Source organism: Chrysemys picta, chromosome 7, assembly GCF_011386835.1.
Source record: "Chrysemys picta bellii isolate R12L10 chromosome 7, ASM1138683v2, whole genome shotgun sequence".
Taxonomy (NCBI): Eukaryota; Metazoa; Chordata; order Testudines; family Emydidae; genus Chrysemys; species Chrysemys picta.
In genome coordinates this window covers 55,342,231-55,364,667 of record NC_088797.1, presented here as the reverse complement: position 1 = coordinate 55,364,667, position 22,437 = coordinate 55,342,231, and the positions used below count along the sequence as shown (strand labels likewise).

The 22,437-nt window shown below is 44.9% G+C and overlaps 2 protein-coding genes across 24 annotated transcripts in view; both read left to right on the top strand.

The window, feature by feature from the left end:
* USP54 (ubiquitin specific peptidase 54) overlaps positions 1-22,437 on the top strand; it is a 236,926-nt gene that overhangs the window by 48,581 nt on the left and 165,908 nt on the right. The window lies entirely within an intron of this gene.
* On the top strand, positions 3-18,973 carry LOC135972869 (uncharacterized). Its single transcript, XM_065553305.1, has 2 exons — positions 3-10,850; positions 14,501-18,973. Exon 1 carries the CDS (start codon positions 4,128-4,130, stop codon positions 5,271-5,273), a length of 1,146 nt encoding a protein of 381 aa, XP_065409377.1. The 5' UTR covers positions 3-4,127; the 3' UTR covers positions 5,274-10,850; positions 14,501-18,973.

Below are 22,437 nucleotides of genomic sequence, written 5' to 3'. Positions count from 1 at the left end.
TATCAAATATAGAACTATTGCTTAAATCTTCTGAAATCTGAAGCAGTGAAATGCAGGTTGAAGGTGATACACACAGCTTCATTCTAAGTTGAAAATTGTGGACAGGATAGAAGTATTGAGGAGATTCTTCCGTTACCAACATCCCATGCAGCAAACACTTTGGATGTTGCTTCCTAATAAGCTTTCATGGACAATATTATTGACCTCTTCTTTCAGCAACAGGGACCAAGCTAGATGGTTTGTTCAGGGATTCAGGCTGTTTTCTTACATTTAAAGAACCAGTGTGGTAACATTTGCTTCTGGTATAGTGTGGTAGTGTGTGTGACAAACACCATCGTTATTTAAAGTCAGAGTGGATTCTTGGTCCTCAGAAACTACCTGATAACCTCAGTCTTTCATTGCTATCTTGTAAATGATTTAACTAATGTAAGCAGGTCTCAATAATAGGTAAGAAAAGCTTGACTTATGGAGAAATCATAAGATTTTTTTGTGATTTTAATTTCTTGCTGGTACTGCAAGAGGTGAGGAAGAGAGTGAGAAGGCAAATGTGTGCATAGTAACCTGAAACCTTAGATTTGTAAGTTTTTTGGAGCAGGGACTGTCTTTGTTTCTCTTTGTGCAACGCCTAATACAATGGGGGCCCCAATCCTGACTTGAGCCTCTGAGGACTACTCTAATATAACTATCTTCTTCCCATTTTCTCTACTGACTTAAGAACATACAGGATGCCAAAGTATTAAGGTGAAAGAAACTCTGTATGATACCATTACTATGGTTTGTATTTTAATTCACATTGAACTAAAAACTTATACCATGGCTGAGTCACTTTTCCTTCGACTATTCTGTATCACCAGTGACAAATAATATTCAACAGCAAACAAACAAAAAATGTGAACTTCTAAGGAACATGGGTGCTCTTTAAAAGGTCATTCTAGTTTTAGGTAGCAACAGGTTTCAGGGAGATTCCCTGTATTTCAAATGGGAAATATTACTAGATACACTATATCCTTAACATAGACCCCAACCCCAGGATGGAAGAAGTGACCAAGCTGGTGCCAAAACAACAACAACATGTGCAGAGTACGGTTCCCGAAACTGCCATGGATTTTTCTTTGTTTATATCTCCAGATTTCAAGAGGGTCCTGTAAAGAGGGGTGGGCTGTTTCCTAACCCATTTGCTGGTGGCATGAAGCCAGGTGGGGGAGAGGAGACTTCCGGCTTGTAATGCAACACTTTTGTTTGTTTGTTACTGTAGCATCTCAGAGCCACAGTCATGTATCAGGACCCCATTGTGCTAGGTGCTGTACAAACCCAGAACAAAATGATGGTCTCTTTAACTGCATTAGAAAATGTGCTTTTACACTGATTCTTTGCAGATGGAAATTGACTTTTTTCCTGCAGCATTTTTCTTAAAAATGTGCAGAATCCTTTAAATTTTAATCTGTACACCAGTTGTTAGCACTAATAAATGTACACGGTACTCAGTCGTAGACGTGTGTGATCTCTTATGAGACTGAAACATATGTAGGACCTTCTGCTCCTAGATAAAAGTTGCTATATGTAATGTAAAGTATTCTATTTTGGTAGACCAAGATAACTCAAAATGCAGAACCAGTTCCTCAGTTCTGGGCAAGGAACACACAACGCAGTGGGTGTGTGTGTGTGTGCAGAGGTGACTTTCTCATTCCCCTTGTCCAGTGGCTGGACCCCACCCCATATGCCAGTGGCAACTTGTAGATATCTGCGTGGAGGAGAGTCCTGGCCACACCCCTTTCTCCAAATCATTTCCCTCTATGCTGGCACCTGAAGGTTAGGTGCGGGTATAAAAAAACCCCATAAAACATCTATTTCATCCAAAGACTCCCATGCTCAGGCCAGATCCTCCAAATCTATTATGTTTTGGGCCAGTGTGGCTGGTGAAATAGTGCAGTGTGTGTGGCCCAGGCTCTGGGCCCCAGCATATAAGACACTATACTTGAACAATGAGGTGTGCATTCCATTCTTAACCTTTCTTGAAGCGTTCACTTAACTTATCACTTTATTAAATATATTACTGTATTTAGATCTTTCTGAGCATTCTGTACAGTCTCTAAGCTGGATTCGCTGGTCTGCAAAATTTGTTTTGCAAAAAGCAAACTTAAAATGGCTGGAAAGGGTACCTGCTCAGGGGGGATCTCAAACAGGGGTAAAGCTAGAGGAGGGGGCTCTGCCGCCTGACTCCACCACCTCCTGTTCTGCAACCTTGGTCCCGGTATGACGGAAAGGGGCATGGTGGAGCCAAGGCTCCACAACACCTGATTCCCTCCTAGTTAAGGTTCCCTCAGGAATATTACATTAGCAGTGTGAATTAAAGTTTTCTTCTTCAGCCTAAATCTCCGGCATGCCCAAGTTCTATCTGGAGACTCAAGCCCTCTAAATCTATAGAACAGGGTTCTGTGGCTACGCCACTTGCAGTGCAGATACATTTACCTACATTCATATGATATATTATCTTTACATTACTTGTAGGATTATGCTTGTTTCTGTGAAGCAATCCTTTTTTAACAACTACTTCCTTCACCATTTGCGAGGGTAATGCTATAGTCTCAATTGGTATGCAGTGATTGTCTAAACTTAGCGTTCTGTATTATTTTCTGTACTGGACATATACACTGTGTTTCTCATATATAGACTGGCCACACAGACCCCCACCATGAGATCTGCATTAATCCAATCAGCTTTCATTAACACTGAAATCTCTTTGGGGATACAGGGTGATTGTCTAGCAGGGTTTATGAGATCAGAAGGATACTTTCATTTTTAGATATGTTAAACATGCTCATGCTTTCTGTCTGAGGCACCTAGATCTCCTGGAGGAAACTGGGGTGTGTGTATGTTGCATCACTTTAGTGTTTAATAGGTGAATTTTACCACACTCGGTATCCTGTCAAAAGCAGTTTTGTAGTATAGAGATGTGAGATGCTTTACGATTCTAGGCTGGGGTGAACAAGTCAAGAATCCAGGACATACTGGGATTAGGCTACAGAGCGAAATCTGGTAAATTACTCTTCTATCTGTTAATGTCTTTAACTACTAAGTGTGTGTATTTTTTTCATCGTAGCACCTATTGTCAAGACCGATACGGGTTGTCACAAATTAATGTGAGTTTTCCAAACTTTCCTTTGGGAACCCTCTCAACTGCTTTGTTATAAATACATTTTTTTCCACCCCTGTTGAAAATATATTACTTGGAGCTTCCTTATATTTTGATGAATTGGGCAAATCTCTTAATTTAAACTCACTGTGAAATAAAACAGTAAATCTAACAGATATGGCAAACTGTGCTTTATATATTCATCCATCTGCTAGCCAGCAGATGGGAATAGTCAATGTATTCTAGAAATCCAGTTCAGCTTTTGCGGGTACCTACAGGTATAAAGCTATTGTTTTTTTTCACTGTGTTTCTTGTTAAATCACTGTAAAGAAGACTTTCAAAGGAGGAAGGAGAAACAACACTTGCATGAAATTTTATAGCTTCCCTTCTTTGGGATAGTGCATTTCCAGACAAAAGACCTGTTTCTGAAACACTTCAGAATGAAGTTAAATTTGGGTTGATTTCTCAGTGGATTAGAGTGACTGTTCGTGTATCTGTGTCATTGAGTTGCTTTCGGTCCTTCAGTTATGCAGTTTACAAACCAGACTTTTATGGTCTCATAGCTGCATTCTGTGTATCCTGACTGCATGTTTCTCAATGTGCCAAGGTTCAGTTGTAGGACAAAGACTAAAAATAAGGCACAAAAGGAAGTAATTAGTTCAAGAAGCTTAAAATAACGTAGGATTAATTTGAACCCAAATAAATTTGTTATAACCTCGGTTTCTTGATTTAGCTTTTCTAATGTAAATTTGAGGGTATGTCTACACTACGGGATTAATCCGAATTTATATAATTCGAATTTGGAAAACAGGTTGTATAAAGTCGAAATGTATGCGGCCACACTAAGCACATTAATTCGGCGGTGTGCGTCCAAGTACCGGGGCTAGCGTCGATTTCTGCAGCGTTGCACTGTGGGTAGCTATCCCATAGCTATCCCATAGTTCCCGCAGTCTCCCGCGCCTATTGGAATTCTGGGTTGAGATCCCAGTGCCTGATGGGACAAAAAACATCGTCGCAGGTGGTTCTGGGTACAGTCTCACCTCCTCCCTCCTTCCCTCCCTCCCTGCATGAAAGCAACGGACGGCAGACAACCATTTCGCGCCTTTTTTCCTGGGTGGGTGAACACTGCGGACTCCATACCACAGCAAGCATGGAGCCCGCTCAGCTCAAAACAGCAGTCATGAACATTGTAAACACCTCGCGCGTTCTCGTGGAGTTTATGCTGAGCCAGGACCAGAAAAACGAGGGGAGGAGGCAGCGGCGGCGGCAGCGCAGCGACAAGCATGATGAGGACATGGACATGGACACGGATACAGAATTCTGTGAAACCGCGGGCCCCGGTGCTTTGGAGATCATGTTGTTAATGGGGCAGATTCTATCCATGGAACGCCGATTCTGGGCAAGGGAAACAAGCACAGACTGGTGGGACCGCATAGTGTTGCAGGTGTGGGACGACTCCCAGTGGCTGCGGAACTTTCGCATGCGTAAGGGCACTTTCATGGAACTTTGTGACTTGCTGTCCCCTGCCCTGAAACGCCAGAATACCAAGATGAGAGCAGCCCTCACAGTTGAGAAGCGCGTGGCGATAGCCCTGTGGAAGCTTGCAACGCCAGACAGCTACCGGTCAGTCAGGAATCAATTTGGAGTGGGCAAATCTACTGTGGGGGCTGCTGTGATGCAAGTAGCCAAAGCAATCACTCAGGTGCTGCTACGAAAGTTAGTGACTCTGGGAAATGTGCAGGCCATAGTGGATGGTTTTGCTGCAATGGGATTCCCTAACTGTGGTGGGGCGATAGATGGAACCCATATCCCTATCTTGGAACCGGAGCACCAAGCCACCGAGTACATAAACCGCAAGGGGTACTTTTCAATGGTGCTGCAAGCACTTGTGGATCACAAGGGACGTTTCACCAACATCAACGCGGGCTGGGCGGGAAGGGTTCATGACGCTCGCGTCTTCAGGAACGCTACTCTGTTTAAAGGGCTGCAGCAAGGGACTTACTTTCCGGACCAGAAAATAACCGTTGGGGATGTTGAAATGCCAATAGTTATTCTTGGGGACCCAGCCTACCCCTTAATGCCATGGCTCATGAAGCCCTACACTGGCAGCCTGGACAGGAGTCAGGAGCTGTTCAACTAGAGGCTGAGCAAGTGCAGAATGGTGGTAGAATGTGCATGTGGCCGTTTAAAAGGTCGCTGGCGTTCATTATTGACTCGCTCTGACCTCAGCCAAAGAAATCTCCCCATTGTTATTTCTGCTTGCTGCGTGCTCCACAATCTCTGTGAAAGTAAGGGGAAGACCTTTATGGCGGGGTGGGAGGCTGAGGCAAATTGCCTGGCTGCTGATTACGCGCAGCCAGACACCAGGGCGATTAGAAGAGCACACCAGGAAGCGCTGTGCATCAGAGAAGCTTTGAAAACCAGTTTCATGACTGGCCAGGCTATAGTGTGAAATATCTGTTTGTTTCTCCTTCATGAAAACCCGCCCCCTTTATTGACTCATTTTCTGTAAGGAACCCACCCTCCCCCTTCCCCCAGCTTTCTTTCAAACCAAATAAAGTCACTATCATTTAAAAATCATTTATTCTTTATTAATAGATTAGAAAAAGAGGGAGGGAACCCGGGTGGGATTTGGGAGGAGGATAGGAGGGAAGTAAAAGGCCACTGAAAAATTCAAAATAATGACAGCCTTTTGGTTGGGCTGTCTACTGGGGTGGAATGGGAAGGTGTACGGAGCCTCCCCCCCCGCGTTCTTACACGTCTGGGTGAGGAGCATATGGAACATGGTGAGGGGGGAGGGAGGTTATACAGCGGTTGCAGCGGCAGTCTGTTATCCTGCAGCCGTTCCTGAAGCTCCACCAGACGCCGAAGCATGTCTGTTTGCTCACGCAGCAGCCCCAGCGTTGCAGCCTGCCACCTCTCATCTCGAGCGTCCCTCATGACCTCACGTTCACTGGCATCTTTCCTATATTTAGATACCGTGTCCTTCCACTCATTCAAATGAGTTCTTTCATTGCGGGTGCATTCCATTATTTCCGAGAACATCTCGTCTTGCGTCCTCTTTCTCCGCCGCCTTATCTGAGATAGCCTTCGGGACGGAGGAGGGGGGCTTGAAAAATTTGCAGCTGCTGGAGGGAGGGTTGAGAAAAAGGAGAGAAGTTTTTAAAATGATACATTTTACAGAACAATGCTTATACTCTTTCATGGTGAACAACACTATTCACATTACATAGCACGTGATTTCAGTACAAGGTCGCATTTTCCATCTTAATATTGAGTGCCTGTGGCTTTGGTGTTAGAGATCACAGACGCAGGTCCGGGCAACAGAATTCAGCTTTCATGTGGCCATAGTAAGCCATTGTCTTTTGGCTTCTGCGCCCTCCTTTCCTACATACCAAGCAAAGCCCATTGAGTGCTGCGGTTTTCCTGTTAACCTGCAGCAGCAGAAAACAAACTAACCCCACCCCCATCCAATTCTCTGGGATGATCGCTTTATCCCTCCCCCCACCGCATGGCTGGTAACAGGGAAGATCCCTGCTAGCCAAATGCGAAAAGCTCAGGGCCAATACCCCTCTCTCCCCCTCCTCCCCCCGCGCTTGGCTAACTGCAGGGAAAGATTTCTTTTCAGCCACAGGCAAACAGCCCAGTAGGAACGGCCACCTCTGTCCCCTTAATTAAATTCCTGTATTTCAACCAGGTTACCATGAGTGATATCACTCTCCTGAGGATTACACAGCAAGATAAAGAACGGATGTTGCTTGAATGCCAGCAAACACCGGGACCATACGCTGCCAGGCTTTGTCATGCAATGATACCAGATTACTTGCTGCAAGCATGGCGTGGTCAAGTGTCCTACTATGGAGGACGGAATAAGGCTGCACTGCCCAAAAACCTTGTGGCAAGGCTTTTGGAGTACCTCCAGGAGAGCTTCATGGAGATGTTCCTGGAGGATTTCCGCTCCATTCCCAGACACGTTAATAGACTTTTCCAGTAGCTGTACTGGCCGCGAATGCATCCCAAGTCCTCAGGGCAAAGTAATCATTAAAAAACGCTTGCTTTTAAAACAAGTTTTATATTTTAAAAGGTAAACTCACCTGAGGTCCCTTCCATGGGGTCATGGTCTTGGATACTGGTTTGGGAGGGTACTTCAGTCAGGCTGAGGAAAAAGATCCTGGCTGTTGGGGAGAATGGAGTGCTGGGTGCTCTCGGCAAGCTTGTCGTCGTCCTCCTCCTCTTCCCTGTCCGCAGAATCCTCAGGTGTAGCTGATGAGATTACCCCCATCTCGGAATCCACGGTCAGAGGTGGGGTAGTGGTGGCGCCCCCCCCTCCCCCCCGAACTGCATGCAACTCGGCGTAGAAGCGGCATGTCCACGGCTCTGACCCAGAGCGACCGTTTGCTGCCTTTGTTTTTTGATAGGTTTGTCTGAGCTCCTTGACTTTCACGCGGCACTGATCTGAGTCCCTATTGTGGCCTTTCTCCATCATGCCCTTGGAGATTTTTTCAAAAGTTTTAGCAGAACTTCGTTTGAAAAGACGAAATCCCAGCACTGAATCCTCTCCCCATATAGCGATCAGATCCAGTACCTCCCGTACGGTCCATGCTGGCGCTCTTTTTCGATTATCGGCGTGCATGGTTACCTGTGGTGATGAGCTGAGCTATCTGTGGTGACCTGTGCTGTCCACACTGGGCAAACAGGAAATGTTATTCAAATGTTCGCGGGGCTTTTCCTGTCTACCTGGCCAGTGTATCCGAGTTCAGATTGCTGTCCAGAGCGGTCACAATGGTGCACTGTGAGACAGCTCCCGGAATCCAATACCATCGAATTGCGGCCACACTAATCCTAATTCGAAATGACAATATCGATTTTGGCGCTACTCCGCTCGTCGGGGTGGAGTACAGAAATCGATTTTAAGAGCCTTTTATTTCGAAATAAATGGCTTCGTTGTGTGGATGGGTGCAGGGTTAATTCGATTTAACGCTGCTAAATCCGAATTAGAGTCATAGTGTAGACCAGGCCAAAGAGAACCAGGCAGAGGAAAAGACAGGCTAGTGAAGGAGAAATAGAGCTCAGGAACAGGTTTGCAGAGTTGGAAAATGAAGAAGGGGCACAGCAGGTGGTTGCTGAAGGTGAGAGGGCAAGTGTAGCGGGGTGGTTACCCGCTCCAGCCCTGAGGGGTTTAAAACAGTACTGGAGGAGGACTGTGGAAGGGCAAGATGCCTGGGCTGATTGGGAGGAAGCAGGCTCAGCTAGGGCCACACCCCAATCAGGGCCCAGCTGGCCCTATAAAGGCTTGAGCCAGGAGCTCAAGAAGACAGTCTCTCTCTGTTTGTAGAGGGAGATGGGCCTGGCTGCAGGGAGCTAGAGACAGGGTAGCGGAGTGGAGCAGGGCTGGGGACAGGCTGAGGAGCTGGGGAGCTCCAGCCAGGAAAGCCCCAGCCTAGAAGGCCAAGGGGTACTGGGGGTTGCAGAGGGCAGCCCAGGGGTAGGCCAAGGCAGCAGGTCCAAACCCAACCTTGCCAGTGATGAGTAGGCTGATACTGGAGTCTGCCCCAGGGCGTGGGGCTAGACGATGACTGGCAGTAGTCTTATACTGTGGCGAGGTGGGAATAGTGGGTGGGGGTTCCTCAGGGAGGGGAGACCCTAAGACTGAATGGTTACTGCTAGGGGGCACCACCCCAGGTACAAGGGCACCAGGGTCTAGGGAGGGACACGGGGGCTGGAGGACAGGCAGATCACCGGCCTGCAGAGGGTGCTCCAGAGCTGGAACGAGCGAATTCCTGGAAGTCACCAGCAGGAGGCACCGCAGGGGTGAGTTTGCTCCTCTACAGCAAGGAAGAAGAGAAGAGCAGCTAGCCCTATAGGAAGAGGGGAAGAGTCAATGGAGATAACAACACCAAATATGAGCCCCAGGAGGATACAGGATGGGTTGCAGAGGATTGCAAGGGAGCATAGTAATCGAGGGGACTTGCAGCCAGAGGGAACAGTGGATAGACCGGAGAATCGCACAGTCACCAGGAAAAGGCAGGTCTATGTGATTGGGGACTCCTTACTGAGAAGAATAGACAGGCCTGTAACCAGAGTTGATCCGGAGAACAGAAGGGTGTGCTGTCTGCCGGGTGCTAAGATGTGGGATCTGGACCTGAGGCTGAAGAGGATCCTAACGGGAGCAGGAAAGAATCCGCTGATTGTCCTTCATGTGGGAACAAATGATACATCTAGATTCTCGCTGGAACGTATCAAGGGAGACTATGCCAGGCTGGGGAAGACGCTTAAGGAAATCAAAGCTCAGGTGATCTTCAGTGGGATTCTGCCTGTTCCTAGAGAAGGGCAACAAAGGCGTGACAAGATTATGATGATCAACAGGTGGCTCAGGCAGTGGTGTTATAAGGCGGGGTTTGGGATGTATGGCCACAGGGAGGTATTCATGGACAGAGGACTGTTGTCTCGGGATGGACTTCACCTGAGTAGGGAGGGAAATAGACTTCTAGGATGGAGGCTGACACAACTGATTGAGAGCTTTAAACTAGGAATTGGGGGGAGATGTCCAGGTAATCTCCACGCCGGATTTTAACATTGAGAGGGAAGAAAACGAAGTAAGAAAGGATACAGCCATGGGTAGGAGAATGGACATAACGAGGAAGGGTAGTGTAGATACCAGTCTAATAGGTGATACTGGTGTTAGAATGTCTGTGCCTAATCGGGTAAAGGATGTCAGTGAAGCCAAACAGCAAAAAATAAGATGTTTGTACACCAATGCGAGGAGCCTAGGTAACAAAATGGAGGAACTAGAGTTACTGGTGCAGGAAGTGAAACCAGATATTATAGGGATAACAGAAACATGGTGGAATAGTAGTCATGATTGGAATACAGGTATTGAAGGGTATGTGCTGTTTAGGAAAGACAGAATAAAGGCAAAGGTGGTGGAGTAGCATTGTATATCAATGATGAGGTAGACTGTAAAGAAATAAGGGATGGAATGGATAAGACAGTCTGGGCAAAAATCACACTGGGGAAGAAAGCTACTAGAGCCTCCCCTGGGATAGTGCTTGGGGTGTGCTATAGACCACTGGGATCTGATTTGGATATGGATAGAGACCTTTATATTGTTTTTAATGAAGTAAATACTAATGGGAATTGTGTGATCATGGGAGACTTTATCTTCCCAGATATAGACTGGAGGACAAGTGCTAGTAATAATAATAGGGCTCAGATTTTCCTGGATGTGATAGCTGATGGATTCCTTCACCAAGTAGTTGCTGAACCAACAAGAGGGGATGCCATTTTAGATTTGGTTTTGGTGAGTAGTGAGGGCCTCCTAGAAGAAATGGTTGTAGGGGACAACCTTGGTTTGAGCGATCATGAGCTAATTCAGTTTAAACTAAATGGAAGGATAAACAAAAATAGATCGGTGACTAAGGTTTTTGATTTCAAAAGGGCTAACTTTAAAAAAAATAAGGAAATTAGTTAGGGAAGTGGATTGGACTGAAGAACTTGTGGATCTAAAGGCGGAGGAGGCCTGGAATTACTTCAAGTCAAAGTTGCAGAAACTATCAGAAGCCTGCATCCAAGGAAAGGGGAAAAAACTCATAGGCAGGAATTGTAGACCAAGCTGGATGAGCAAGCATCTCAGAGAGGTGATTAAGAAAAAGCAGAAGGCCTATAAGGAGTGGAAGATGGGAGTGATCTGCAAGGAAAGCTACCTTACTGAGGTCAGGTTTCAGAGTAACAGCCGTGTTAGTCTGTATCCGCAAAAAGAACAGGAGTACTTGTGGCACCTTAGAGACTAACAAATTTATTAGAGCATAAGCTTTCGTGGACTACAGCCCACTTCTTCGGATGCATATAGAATGGAACATATATTGAGGAGATATATATACACACATACAGAGAGCATAAACAGGTGGGAGTTGTCTTACCAACTCTGAGAGGCCAATTAATTAAGAGGGGAAAAAAAAAACTTTTGAAGTGATAATCAAGCTAGTCCAGTACAGACAGTTTGATAATAAGTGTGAGAGTACTTACAAGGGGAGATAGAGTCAATGTTTGTAATGGCTCAGCCATTCCCAGTCCTTATTCAAACCGGAGTTGATTGTGTCTAGTTTGCATATCAATTTTAGCTCAGCAGTCTCTCTTTGGAGTCTGTTTTTGAAGTTTTTCTGTTGTAATATAGCCACCCGCAGGTCTGTCACTGAATGACCAGACAGGTTAAAGTGTTCTCCCACTGGTTTTTGAGTATTTTGATTCCTGATGTCAGATTTGTGTCCATTAATTCTTTTGCGTAGAGACTGTCCGGTTTGGCCAATGTACATGGCAGAGGGGCATTGCTGGCACATGATGGCATATATCACATTGGTAGATGTGCAGGTGAACGAGCCCCTGATGGTATGGCTGATGTGATTAGGTCCTATGATGATGTCACTTGAATAGATATGTGGACAGAATTGGCATCGGGGTTTGTTACAAGGATAGGTTCCTGGGTTAGTGGTTTTGTTCAGTGATGTGTGGTTGCTGGTGAGTATTTGCTTTAGGTTGGGGGGTTGTCTGTAAGCGAGGACAGTTCTGTCTCCCAAGATCTGTGAGAATAAAGGATCATCTTTCAGGATAGGTTGTAGATCTCTGATGATGCGCTGGAGAGGTTTTAGTTGGGGGCTGAAGGTGACAGCTAGTGGTGTTCTGTTATTTTCTTTGTTGGGCCTGTCTTGTAGGAGGTGACTTCTGGGTACTCGTCTGGCTCTGTCAATCTGTTTTTTCACTTCAGCAGGTGGGTATTATAGTTTTAAGAATGCTTGATAGAGATCTTGTAGGTGCTTGTCTCTATCTGAGGGATTGGAGCAAATGCGGTTATATCTTAGAGCTTGGCTGTAGACAATGGATCGTGTGGTGTGTCCTGGATGGAAGCTGGAGGCACGTAGGTAAGTGTAGCGGTCAGTAGGTTTCCGGTATAGGGTGGTATTGATGTGACCATCGCTTATTAGCACAGTAGTGTCCAGGAAATGGACCGCTTGTGTGGATTGATCTAGGCTGAGGTTGATGGTGGGATGGAAATTATTGAAATCATGGTGAAATTCCTCAAGGGCTTCTTTTCCATGGGTCCAGATGATGAAGATGTCATCAATGTAGCGCAAGTAGAGTAGGGGCGTTAGGGGACGAGAGCTAAGGAAGCGTTGTTCTAAGTCAGCCATAAAAATGTTGGCATATTGTGGGGCCATGCGGGTACCCATAGCACTGCCGCTGACTTGAAGGTATATATTGTCCCCAAATGTGAAATAGTTGTGGGTGAGGACAAAATCACAAAGTTCAGCCACCAGGTTAGCTGTGACATTATCAGGGATACTGTTCCTGATAGCTTGTAGTCCATCTTTGTGTGGAATATTGGTGTAGAGGGCTTCTACGTCCATAGTGGCCAGGATGGTGTTTTCTGGAAGATCACCAATGGATTGTAGTTTCCTCAGGAAGTCAGTGGTGTCTCGAAGATAGCTGGGAGTGCTGGTAGCGTAGGGTCTGAGGACAGAGTCTACATAACCAGACAAGCCTGATGTTAGGGTGCCAATGCCTGAGATGATGGGGCGTCCAGGATATCCAGGTTTATGGATCTTGGGTAGCAAATAGACTACCCCTGGTCGGGGTTCTAGGCATGTGTCTGTACGGATTTGTTCCTGTGCTTTGTCAGGGAGTTTTTTTAGCAGATGGTATAGTTTCTTTAGGTAATCCTCAGTGGGATCAGAGGATAATGGCCTGTAGAATGTGGTGTTAGAGAGCTGTCTAGCAGCCTCCTGGTCATATTCCAATTTATTCATGATGACGACAGCACCTCCTTTGTCAGCCTTTTTGATTATGATGTCAGGGTTGTTTCTGAGGCTGTAGATGGCGTTGTGTTCAGCATGGCTGAGGTTATGTGGCAAGTGATGTTGCTTTTCCACAATTTCAGCCTTTGCACGTCGACGGAAGCAATCTATGTAGAAATCCAGTCTGTTGTTTCGACCGTCCGGAGGAGTCCATGCAGAATCCTTTTTTTTGTAGTGCTGGTAGGGAGGATTCTGTGGGTTAGTATGCTGTTCAGAGGTATGTTGGAAATATTCTTTGAGTCGGAGACGTCGAAAGTAGGATTCTAGGTCACCGCAGAACTGTATCATATTCATGGGTCTGGAGGGACAAAAGGAGAGGCCCCGAGATAGGACAGACTCTTCTGCTGGGCTAAGAGTATAGCTGGAAAGATTAACAATATTGCTGGGTGGGTTAAGGGAACTACTGTTGTGGCTGCTTGTGGCATGTAGCAGTTTAGATAGTTTAGTGTCCTTTTTCCTTTGTAGAGAGGCAAAGTTTGTCTTGTAAATGGCGTGTTTAGTTTTTGTAAAGTCTATCCATGAGGAAGTTTGTGTGGAAGGTTGGTTTCTTATGAGAGTATCCAGTTCTGAGAGCTCATTATTAATCTTTCCCTGTTTGCTGTATAGGATGCTGATCAGGTGGTTTCGCAGTTTCTTTGAGAGTGTGTGACACAGTCTCTCAGCATAGTCTGTGTGATATGTAGATTGTAATGGATTTTTTACCTTTAGTCCTTTTGGTATGATGTCCATCTGCTTGCATTTGGAAAGGAAGATGATGTCTGTCTGTATCTGTACGAGTTTTTTCATGAGGTTGATGGATTTCCATTCCATACGGCTAAATGCAGTGCCTTGCATAATGACATAATGCATAGGACCTAATCCCATCAGCCATACCATCAGGGGCTCGTTCACCTGCACATCTACCAATGTGATATATGCCATCATGTGCCAGCAATGCCCCTCTGCCATGTACATTGGCCAAACCGGACAGTCTCTACGCAAAAGAATTAATGGACACAAATCTGACATCAGGAATCAAAATCCTCAAAAACCAGTGGGAGAACACTTTAACCTGTTGGGTCATTCAGTGACAGACCTGCGGGTGGCTATATTACAACAGAAAAACTTCAAAAACAGACTCCAAAGAGAGACTGCTGAGCTAAAATTGATATGCAAACTAGACACAATCAACTCCGGTTTGAATAAGGACTGGGAATGGCTGAGCCATTACAAACATTGACTCTATCTCCCCTTGTAAGTACTCTCACACTTATTATCAAACTGTCTGTACTGGGCTAGCTTGATTATCACTTCAAAAGTTTTTTTTTTTCCTCTTAATTAATTGGCCTCTCAGAGATGGTAAGACAACTCCCACCTGTTTATGCTCTCTGTATGTGTGTATATATATCTCCTCAATATATGTTCCATTCTATATGCATCCGAAGAAGTGGGCTGTAGTCCACGAAAGCTTATGCTCTAATAAATTTGTTAGTCTCTAAGGTGCCACAAGTACTCCTGTTCTTCTTTTTACTGAGGTCAGAACATGTAGGGATAAAGTGAAAAAGGCCAAAAGCCATGTAGAGTTGGACCTTGCAAAGGGAATTAAAACCAATAATAAAAGGTGCTATAGCCATATAAATAAGAAGAAAACAAAGAAAGAAGTGGGGCCGCTAAACACGGAGGATGGAGTGGAGGTTAAGGATAATCTAGGCATGGCCCAATATCTAAACAAATACTTTACCTCAGTCTTTAATTAGGAGCTTAGGGATAATGGTAGGATGACAAATGGGAATGAAGATATGGCGGTAGATATTACCACATCTGAGGTAGAAGCCAAACTCAAACAGCTTAATGGGACTAAATTGGTGGGTATTAAAGGAACTGGCACATGAAATTGCAAGCCCATTAGCAAGAATTTTTAATGAATCTGTAAACTCAGAGGTTGTACCGTATGACTGGAGAATTGCTAAAATAGTTCCTGTTTTTAAGAAAGGAAAAAAAAGTGATCCGTGCCTATTAGTTTGACATCTGTAGTATGCAAGGTCTTGGAAAATTTTTTGAAGGAGAAAGTAGTTAAGGACATTGAGGTCAATGGTAATTGGGACAAAATAGGACATGGTTTTACAAAAGGTAGATCGTGCCAAACCAACCTGATCTCCTTCTTTGAGAAGGTAACAGATTTTTTTAGGCGAAGGAAACGCAGTGAATCTAATTTATCTCGATTTCAGTAAGGCATTTGATATGGTTCCACATGGGGGAATTATTAGCTAAATTGGAAAAGATGGGGATCAATATGAAAATTGAAAGGTGGATAAGGAACTGGTTAAAGGGGAGACTACAATGGGTCATACTGAAAGGTGAACTGTCAGGCTGGAAGGAGGTTACTAGTGGAGTTCCTCAGGGATCGGTTTTGGGACCAATCTTATTTAATCTTTTTATTATTTACCTTGGCACAAAAAGTGGGAATGTGCTAATAAGGTTTGCGGATGACACAAAGCTGGGAGGTATTGCCAATACAGAGAAGGACCAGGATATCATACAGGAAGATCTGGATGACCTTGTAAACTGGAGTAATACGAATAGGATAAAATTCAGTAGTGAAAAGTGCAAGGTCACGCATTTAGGGATTAATAACAAGAATTTTGGTTATAATCTGGGGATGCATCAGTTGGAAGTAACAAAGGAGGAGAAGGACCTCGGAGTATTGGTTGATCACAGGATGACTATGAGCCGCCAACGTGATATGGCCGTGAAAAAAAGCTAATGTGGTCTTGGGATGCATCAGGCGAGGTATTTCCAGTAGAGATAAGGAGGTGTTAGTACTTTTATACAAGGCACTGGAGAGACCTCACCTGGAATATTGTATGCAGTTCTGGTCTCCCATGTTTAAGAAGGATGAATTCAAACTGGAACAGGTACAGAGAAGGGCTACTAGGATGATCCAACGAATGGAAAACCTGTCTTATGAAAGGAGACTCAAAGAGCTTGGCATGTTTAGCCTAACCAAAAGAGAGCTTAGGGGAGATATGATTGCTCTCTATAAATATATCAGAGGGATAAATACCAGAGAGGGAGAGGAATTATTTAAACTCAGTACCAATGTGCACACAAGAACAAATAGATATAAACTGGCCATCAGGAAGTTTAGACTTGAAATTAGATGACGGTTTCTAACCATCAGAGGAGTGAAGTTCTGGAACAGCCTTCCAAGGGGAGCAGTGGGGGCAAAAGACATATTTGGATTCAAGACTAAGCTTGATAAGTTTATGGAGGGTATGGTATGGTATGATGGGATAGCCTAATTTTGGCAATTAATTGATCTTTGACTGTTAGCAGTAAATATGCCCAATGGCCTGTGATGGGATGTTAGATGGGGTGGGTTCTGAGTTACTACAGAGAATGCTTTCCTGGGTGTCTGGCTGGTGAGTCTTCCAACATGCTCAGGGTTTAGCTGATCGCCATATTTGGGGTCGGGAAGGAATTTTCCTCCAGGGCAGATTGGCAGAGGCCCTGGGGGTTTTTTGCCTTTCTCTGCAGGGTGAACCACGGGTCACTTGCTGGAGGGTTCTCTGCACCTTGAAGTCTTTAAACCACGATTTGAGGATTTCAATAGCTCAGGCATAGGTTAGGAGTTTGATAAAGGAGTGGGTGGGTGAGATTCTGCGGCCTGCGTTGTGCAGGAAGTCAGACTAGACGATCATAGTGGTCCCTTCTGACCTTAAAGTCTATGAGTCTGAGATTTAGGATGGAGGAATCCCATGCACTGCTACAGGCTGGGGACTGACTGGCTCAGCGGCAGTTCTGCAGAAAAGGACTTTGGGATTACAGTGGCCGAGAAGCTGGATATGAGTCAAGAGTGTGCCCTTGTTACCAAGAAGGCTAATGGCATATTGGGCTGCATTGTAGGAGCATTGCCAGTTGATCGAGGGAAATGATTATTCCCCTCTATTTGGCATTGATGAAGCCACATCTGGAGTATTATGTCCAATTTTGGGCCCCCCACTACAGAAAGGATGTGGACAAATTGGAGAGAATCCAGCAGAAGGCAACAAAAATTATTAGTGGGCTGGGGCACATGATTTATGAGGAGAGGCTGAGGGAACTGGGCTTATTTAGTCTGCAGAAGAGAAGAGTGAGGGGGGATTTGATAGCCGCTTTCAACCTTCTGAAGGGGGGGTTCTAAAGCGGATGGAGCTTGGCTGTTCTCAGTGGTGGCAGATGACAGAACAAGGAGCAATGGTCTCAAGTTGCAGTGAGGGAGGTCTAGGTTGGATATTAGGAAAAACTATTTCACTAGGAGGGTGGTGAAGCACTGGAATGCATTACCTAGGGAAGTGGTGGAATCTCCAATCTTAGAGGTTTTTAAGGCCCGGCTTGGCAGAGACCTGGCTGGGACGATTTAGTTGGGGTTGGTCCTGCTTTGAGCAGGGGGTTGGACTAGATGACCTTCTAAGGTCTCTTCCAACCCTAATCTTCTATGATTCCATGACCTTTTCAGGGGTTATTGCTGCTGCTTTTGCATATCTATGCTGAAGCCTCTTCTCTGGCAAATAATCTGCAGATCAAAAAATTTTTTAAAGGTAAACCCCTTTATTGGAATAGAACTTGAATTATGGATAAGGAGAACAGCATAAGGCTCCATTTCCAGTTGTATTAAAACCATTAGTTGTTGTAAACTCAGTTTTGATCACTACAGGCTGATAGTTGAAAGGGTTTGTCCAAACTTAGATAAAGAAGTTTAGTTTGGTGGTTTTGGTCCTCTGCTTGCTCCTGTAACCTCAAGTGGCATCAGTACCCAAGAAGGCCTTTTTCCATCTCTATCTGGCAAAGCATCTGCAAACTGTTCTTTTGGGACTGGTCCTCCTCATGTTAATGTAGCAGTCATAAAGGCATAGATTGAGTTAGTAAAATGTATTGTGTTTTGCAGCTACTGTTGTTTACCACTCTGGCTTTTGAGTGTTCTTCAGTGCATCCGCCTGTCCAGTAGGTGGTGTTAGGAACAAGAAACACAATTCTTTGGCATTTATAGCTGTTTTCTATTGGCTTCAGAGTGTTATTCACAGTTTTTGTGTTGATCTATAAATAGCCCTCTGCCTTGGATTCTGGCTATCCTGGAGATGATCATTTCTCTCCTCATGTACATTTGGGGTCATCTGGGACCCCAGACATTGAAATCTACTTTCCCTGGTGGTTGCACAGACTAAAGTCTCATCTCTCTTCTCAGACATTTCCTGAAGGGAAGATTTGTGCTAGTGAAGGATAGTGTGCTTTGGAGGCATATACTTTTTTTTACATAAGAGACAAAAATTTATATTTTAGTCCATTTTATTTAAAATATGATAAATGGGGCTGACTTTATAAATCAAAACTATATTAAAATGAAATTTGTGTGTTTATCTGGTTGGGGTCAAATGGGAACAAAATATGTTAGGACCACTTTTTAAGAGTATGAAACTAGGTAAAAATCTTAATGCAGTCTTTAAAAATGGCTTAATCCTATCCAAATTGCTAGCAAAGCCATGTTATTCAAAATATAAAAGAGTATGTATGAGTTGTGAGGGAGCGGGAGGCCACACTGTTTTAGCTGGAAGCAATTAAGACTTGGCTTAAAATGGTTTTAGGTAACATGATTTTAATACAAGAGTGGATGAGACGTAAGTAGAGAAAGCAATACCGCTCCTCAGCAGATTTTCATTGTGTGACTGGGTCAAGCATTACGGCTGTGTCTGCCTTAGGAAAGTGAGCTGTTGTCTGACTCTGGGAATAAAACAAGATTTCCCCCAGAAGTCCCCTTCAGTCAATGTTGAAAATAATTCCCATGCAATATGGACGGGGTCAACAGAGTTCAACATATATTCTAACACAGCATTTTAGAACATCTCATTCTAAAGTTGTCTACACTAGGCTATTTTACTGATGCAGCACCACTAGCAGGAGCATTAGCACAGACTGTGTTGCGTAGACCTGACTAGGTAGCTGATAAAAATTAAAAAAAAAAAAAATTAAAAAAAAATCTCTAATAGCTTGGAGCTATGTTTACATTTACAGCTTCAACAGTGGGAGTATTATGGTGGAAAATGTCTCAGAAAAAAGACTAGTGTAGACAGCAAAGAGCCCTGTGGCACCTTATAGACTAACAGATGTATAGGAGCATGAGCTTTCGTGGGTGAATACCCACTTCTTCGGGTGTATGTCCAAAGTGTAGTGTAGACAGTAGCTAAGAAGTAACTATATGCTTTGCAACAACTGATGCAGAGCTTGGTTGACTTCATCCATACCAGAGGGATAGCTGTTTTCAACATTCATTGAGAGAGAGCTGGTGGGAAGCTATTTGTCAACCTCTGTCAAACGTAGACACAGCCTAAGACAAATGATCTTTGCTGTTCATCTAACCTCAGCATGGCCAGTATGTGTTGTGAAATTGGCTGCCATGGCATAGTTTTGCCTTTTTGCTGAAGACGGTTACTTTTCACTCTTGGAATATGTAGGAATGGCAATAGGGAGGATATAGGAGGAGCAGCTGCAGCTACTTTCCCCTTTTCCTGACCTGTAAAATAAAACCTCTTAGTTCGCATCCACTCCTGTCATTTTCCATAGAAAATTTTTGTCCTATACTGTTAAAATGTGTGGTATGGGAATACATGCTTCTGCATCAAGCTAATTGTAAGAGGCATGGTCAACTTGTCTGCATATACCCTTGCTGCTTACGCTGTTAAGCCTTTAAAGCTAACCAAAAAAGTGAGGCGTAGAGAAATATTCAATGCTCTGTTGTGCTGTTCCATCTTGCTGAGTTTGTCTGCTTCACTTGTCTGAGGAAGCTGTGTGGATGGTTGTATAATTGTTAGCATTGCTGTCAGCTCCTGTAGCCCCAAGGGCTGCAGTACTTGACCAGAGCTGTTTGGTGGTTGCTTTTCTGTCCTAATTTAGGTGATGACAAAAGGATGTTGGAGGAATGCAAATATATCCTGTATTTTTTTTCTCTTGTACACAAACTACAAAGATTACCACTGAATACCTGTGGGCCAGATCCTCTGCCTGGGTAACCTGGTGTAGCTTCCTGTTTATAAATTGAGCTATGCTATACTGATTTTCATCAGCTGAGGATCTGGCCCTGTATCTATAGTTTGGGAATGGAATCATGTTTGACATCTGAATAGTTTGTCTCTTAGTGATAGGTGAGGCCAAACTCTATTAACCACCTGATGCAGAAAGTGTGGGCAGCTCAAACAGAGTCAGAGAGGCTTGCTTAGCAGAATGTATCAAATTGGCTTTTCCCAATTATCGCTGCTGTGTGGTTTTTATTGGTTTAACTTGAATTTCAGATATGGACAGCAGCTATTATTTTGTACTGGGGATAGCATTGTGTAAAGACTCTCACACTCTACCTCATGCCCTTCATCCCAAGGATAAAACGAAATGACAAAATTACAATGGTAAAGCTCAGTTAGAAGGTCACTAATAACAGGTATGTTGTCAGTTTGCTGAAACTCATGGCGATTTCAGAGTAGCACTATCCTCATGGGTGGCAGTGGACCCCAGGCCCCACCCTCCACGACAGAAGCGCTGAGCCCCTTCGTGCCCCCATGGCCGGAGAAGCCCCGGGCCGGCCAGAACCCTGAGCCACACTCACACACCCTGGCCAGTTTGAACTCTGCTGCCCTGTATGTAGATAGGCATGCACTCTCTCCAGTTTAAAGGCTCCCTCAATTTTTGAAATTCCTCTTCCTGTTTGCTCAGCATGTACTGTTCACAAAGCATCTTTCCAGCTGACCATGCTGGCTTTCCACAAAAACACGCGCTCCCTCATGGAGTACACTGGAGGTGTTGGATCTGCTGAATCTGGGGGAAGAGGAGATTGTGCAGTCACAGCTTTGCTCAAGCCATAGGAACTTTGATATCTACAGGCAGATTCCTTGTGGCATACAGGAGAAGGAACATGAAAGGGACATGCAGCAGTGCTGTGCTAAGATTAAGGAGCTGAGACAGGCGTACCAGAAGGCAGGGGAGGGCAACTGTCACTCTGGTGCAGCGCTGAAGATATGCCGCTTTTACAAGTAGCTGCATGCCAGCCTCAGTGATGACCTCACTGGCACCAAAAAGAGCCCCATGGATACTTCAGGGGGACTGGAGGCAGCAGCCAGTGGAACCAACTCCAAGGACAAAGTGGTGGATGAGGAAGTGGAGTTGGAGGAGGATGTGGGAGATGAAACAAGGTCATTCGGTGGCATGGCAAGCCAGGACCTATTTTTGACTCTAGCCAGTCCTAGCACTCCAGCTCCAGCACTCACGAAGCAGGAGAGGCAAGCTCTAGTAAGCAGATATTTTGCTTTGATTCTGCACAGTGATAGGAGATTGAGGTCTTATTATTTTCTTATATAGTAGAGGAGGCATAAGGAATAGAAATTAACAACAAACCCTATGCAACTATACAGTTGGGGCCCAGGGGAAAAGTTTAATGTACACTGGGATGTCTCGGGAATGCTACATAGAGATCTCTAGGAAACTTTCACATAGATACTCTGCAATCCTCTGCCCAAGATTCCTTGGCAGAGCTGCCTTGTTTCTTCCCCCCCCCCCCCCCCTGCTGTAGGAAACTTTGTTGTATCAAATGGCAATTTCTGCAGGGACCAAAGCAGCACACAGGCAAGCAGCATACAGACCCAGTCTGAAGCTGCACATATGCAGGAAATGCACCCCATAGCAGGCTGCTATGACCATCAGAATATTTTACTCCTTGAAGTCTAACCTGCCAAAAAGGCAGTGCCAGCAACCTTTTAATCTGCCAAAGGCACATTCGACTGTCATTTTGGTATCTGCTGAACCTGTTGTTGAAGTGTTCCTTGCTGCTCTCTAGGTTCCCAGTGTAAGGCTTCATGAACCACAGGAGTAAAGGATAGGCAGGGTCTCCCAGGATCACTATGGGCATTTGCACATCCCCCATTGGAATTTTCTGGTCTGGAAATAAAGTTCCAGTGTGCAGCTTTCTATAAAGTCCAGTGTTCCTAAAGATGCATGCATCATGCACCTTTCCTCACCAACCCGCATTGATGTCAGTGAAACGGCCTCGGTGATCCACCAGTGCCTGCAAGACCATGGAGAAGTAGCCCTTTTCAAAGAATCATAGAATATCAGGGTTGGAAGGGACCTCGGGAGTCCTCTAGTTCAACCCCCTGCTCAAAGCAGGACCAATCCCCAGACCGATTTTTGCCCCAGATCCCTAAATGGCCCCCTCAAGGGTTGAACTCACAACCCTGGGTTTAGCAGGCCAGTGCTCAAACCACTGAGCTATCCCTCCCCCCGAGGGGTTGATGTACTCTGTCACAAGATGGTCTGGGGCCAAAATTGGGATGTGTACCCCATCTACCAACCTGCCGCAGGTTAGGGAATCTCATTGCCGCAATGCTATCAATTATTTTCTGTACATTGCCCACAGTCATGGTCCTTCTTAGCAGGAGACGATTAATGTCCCTACACACT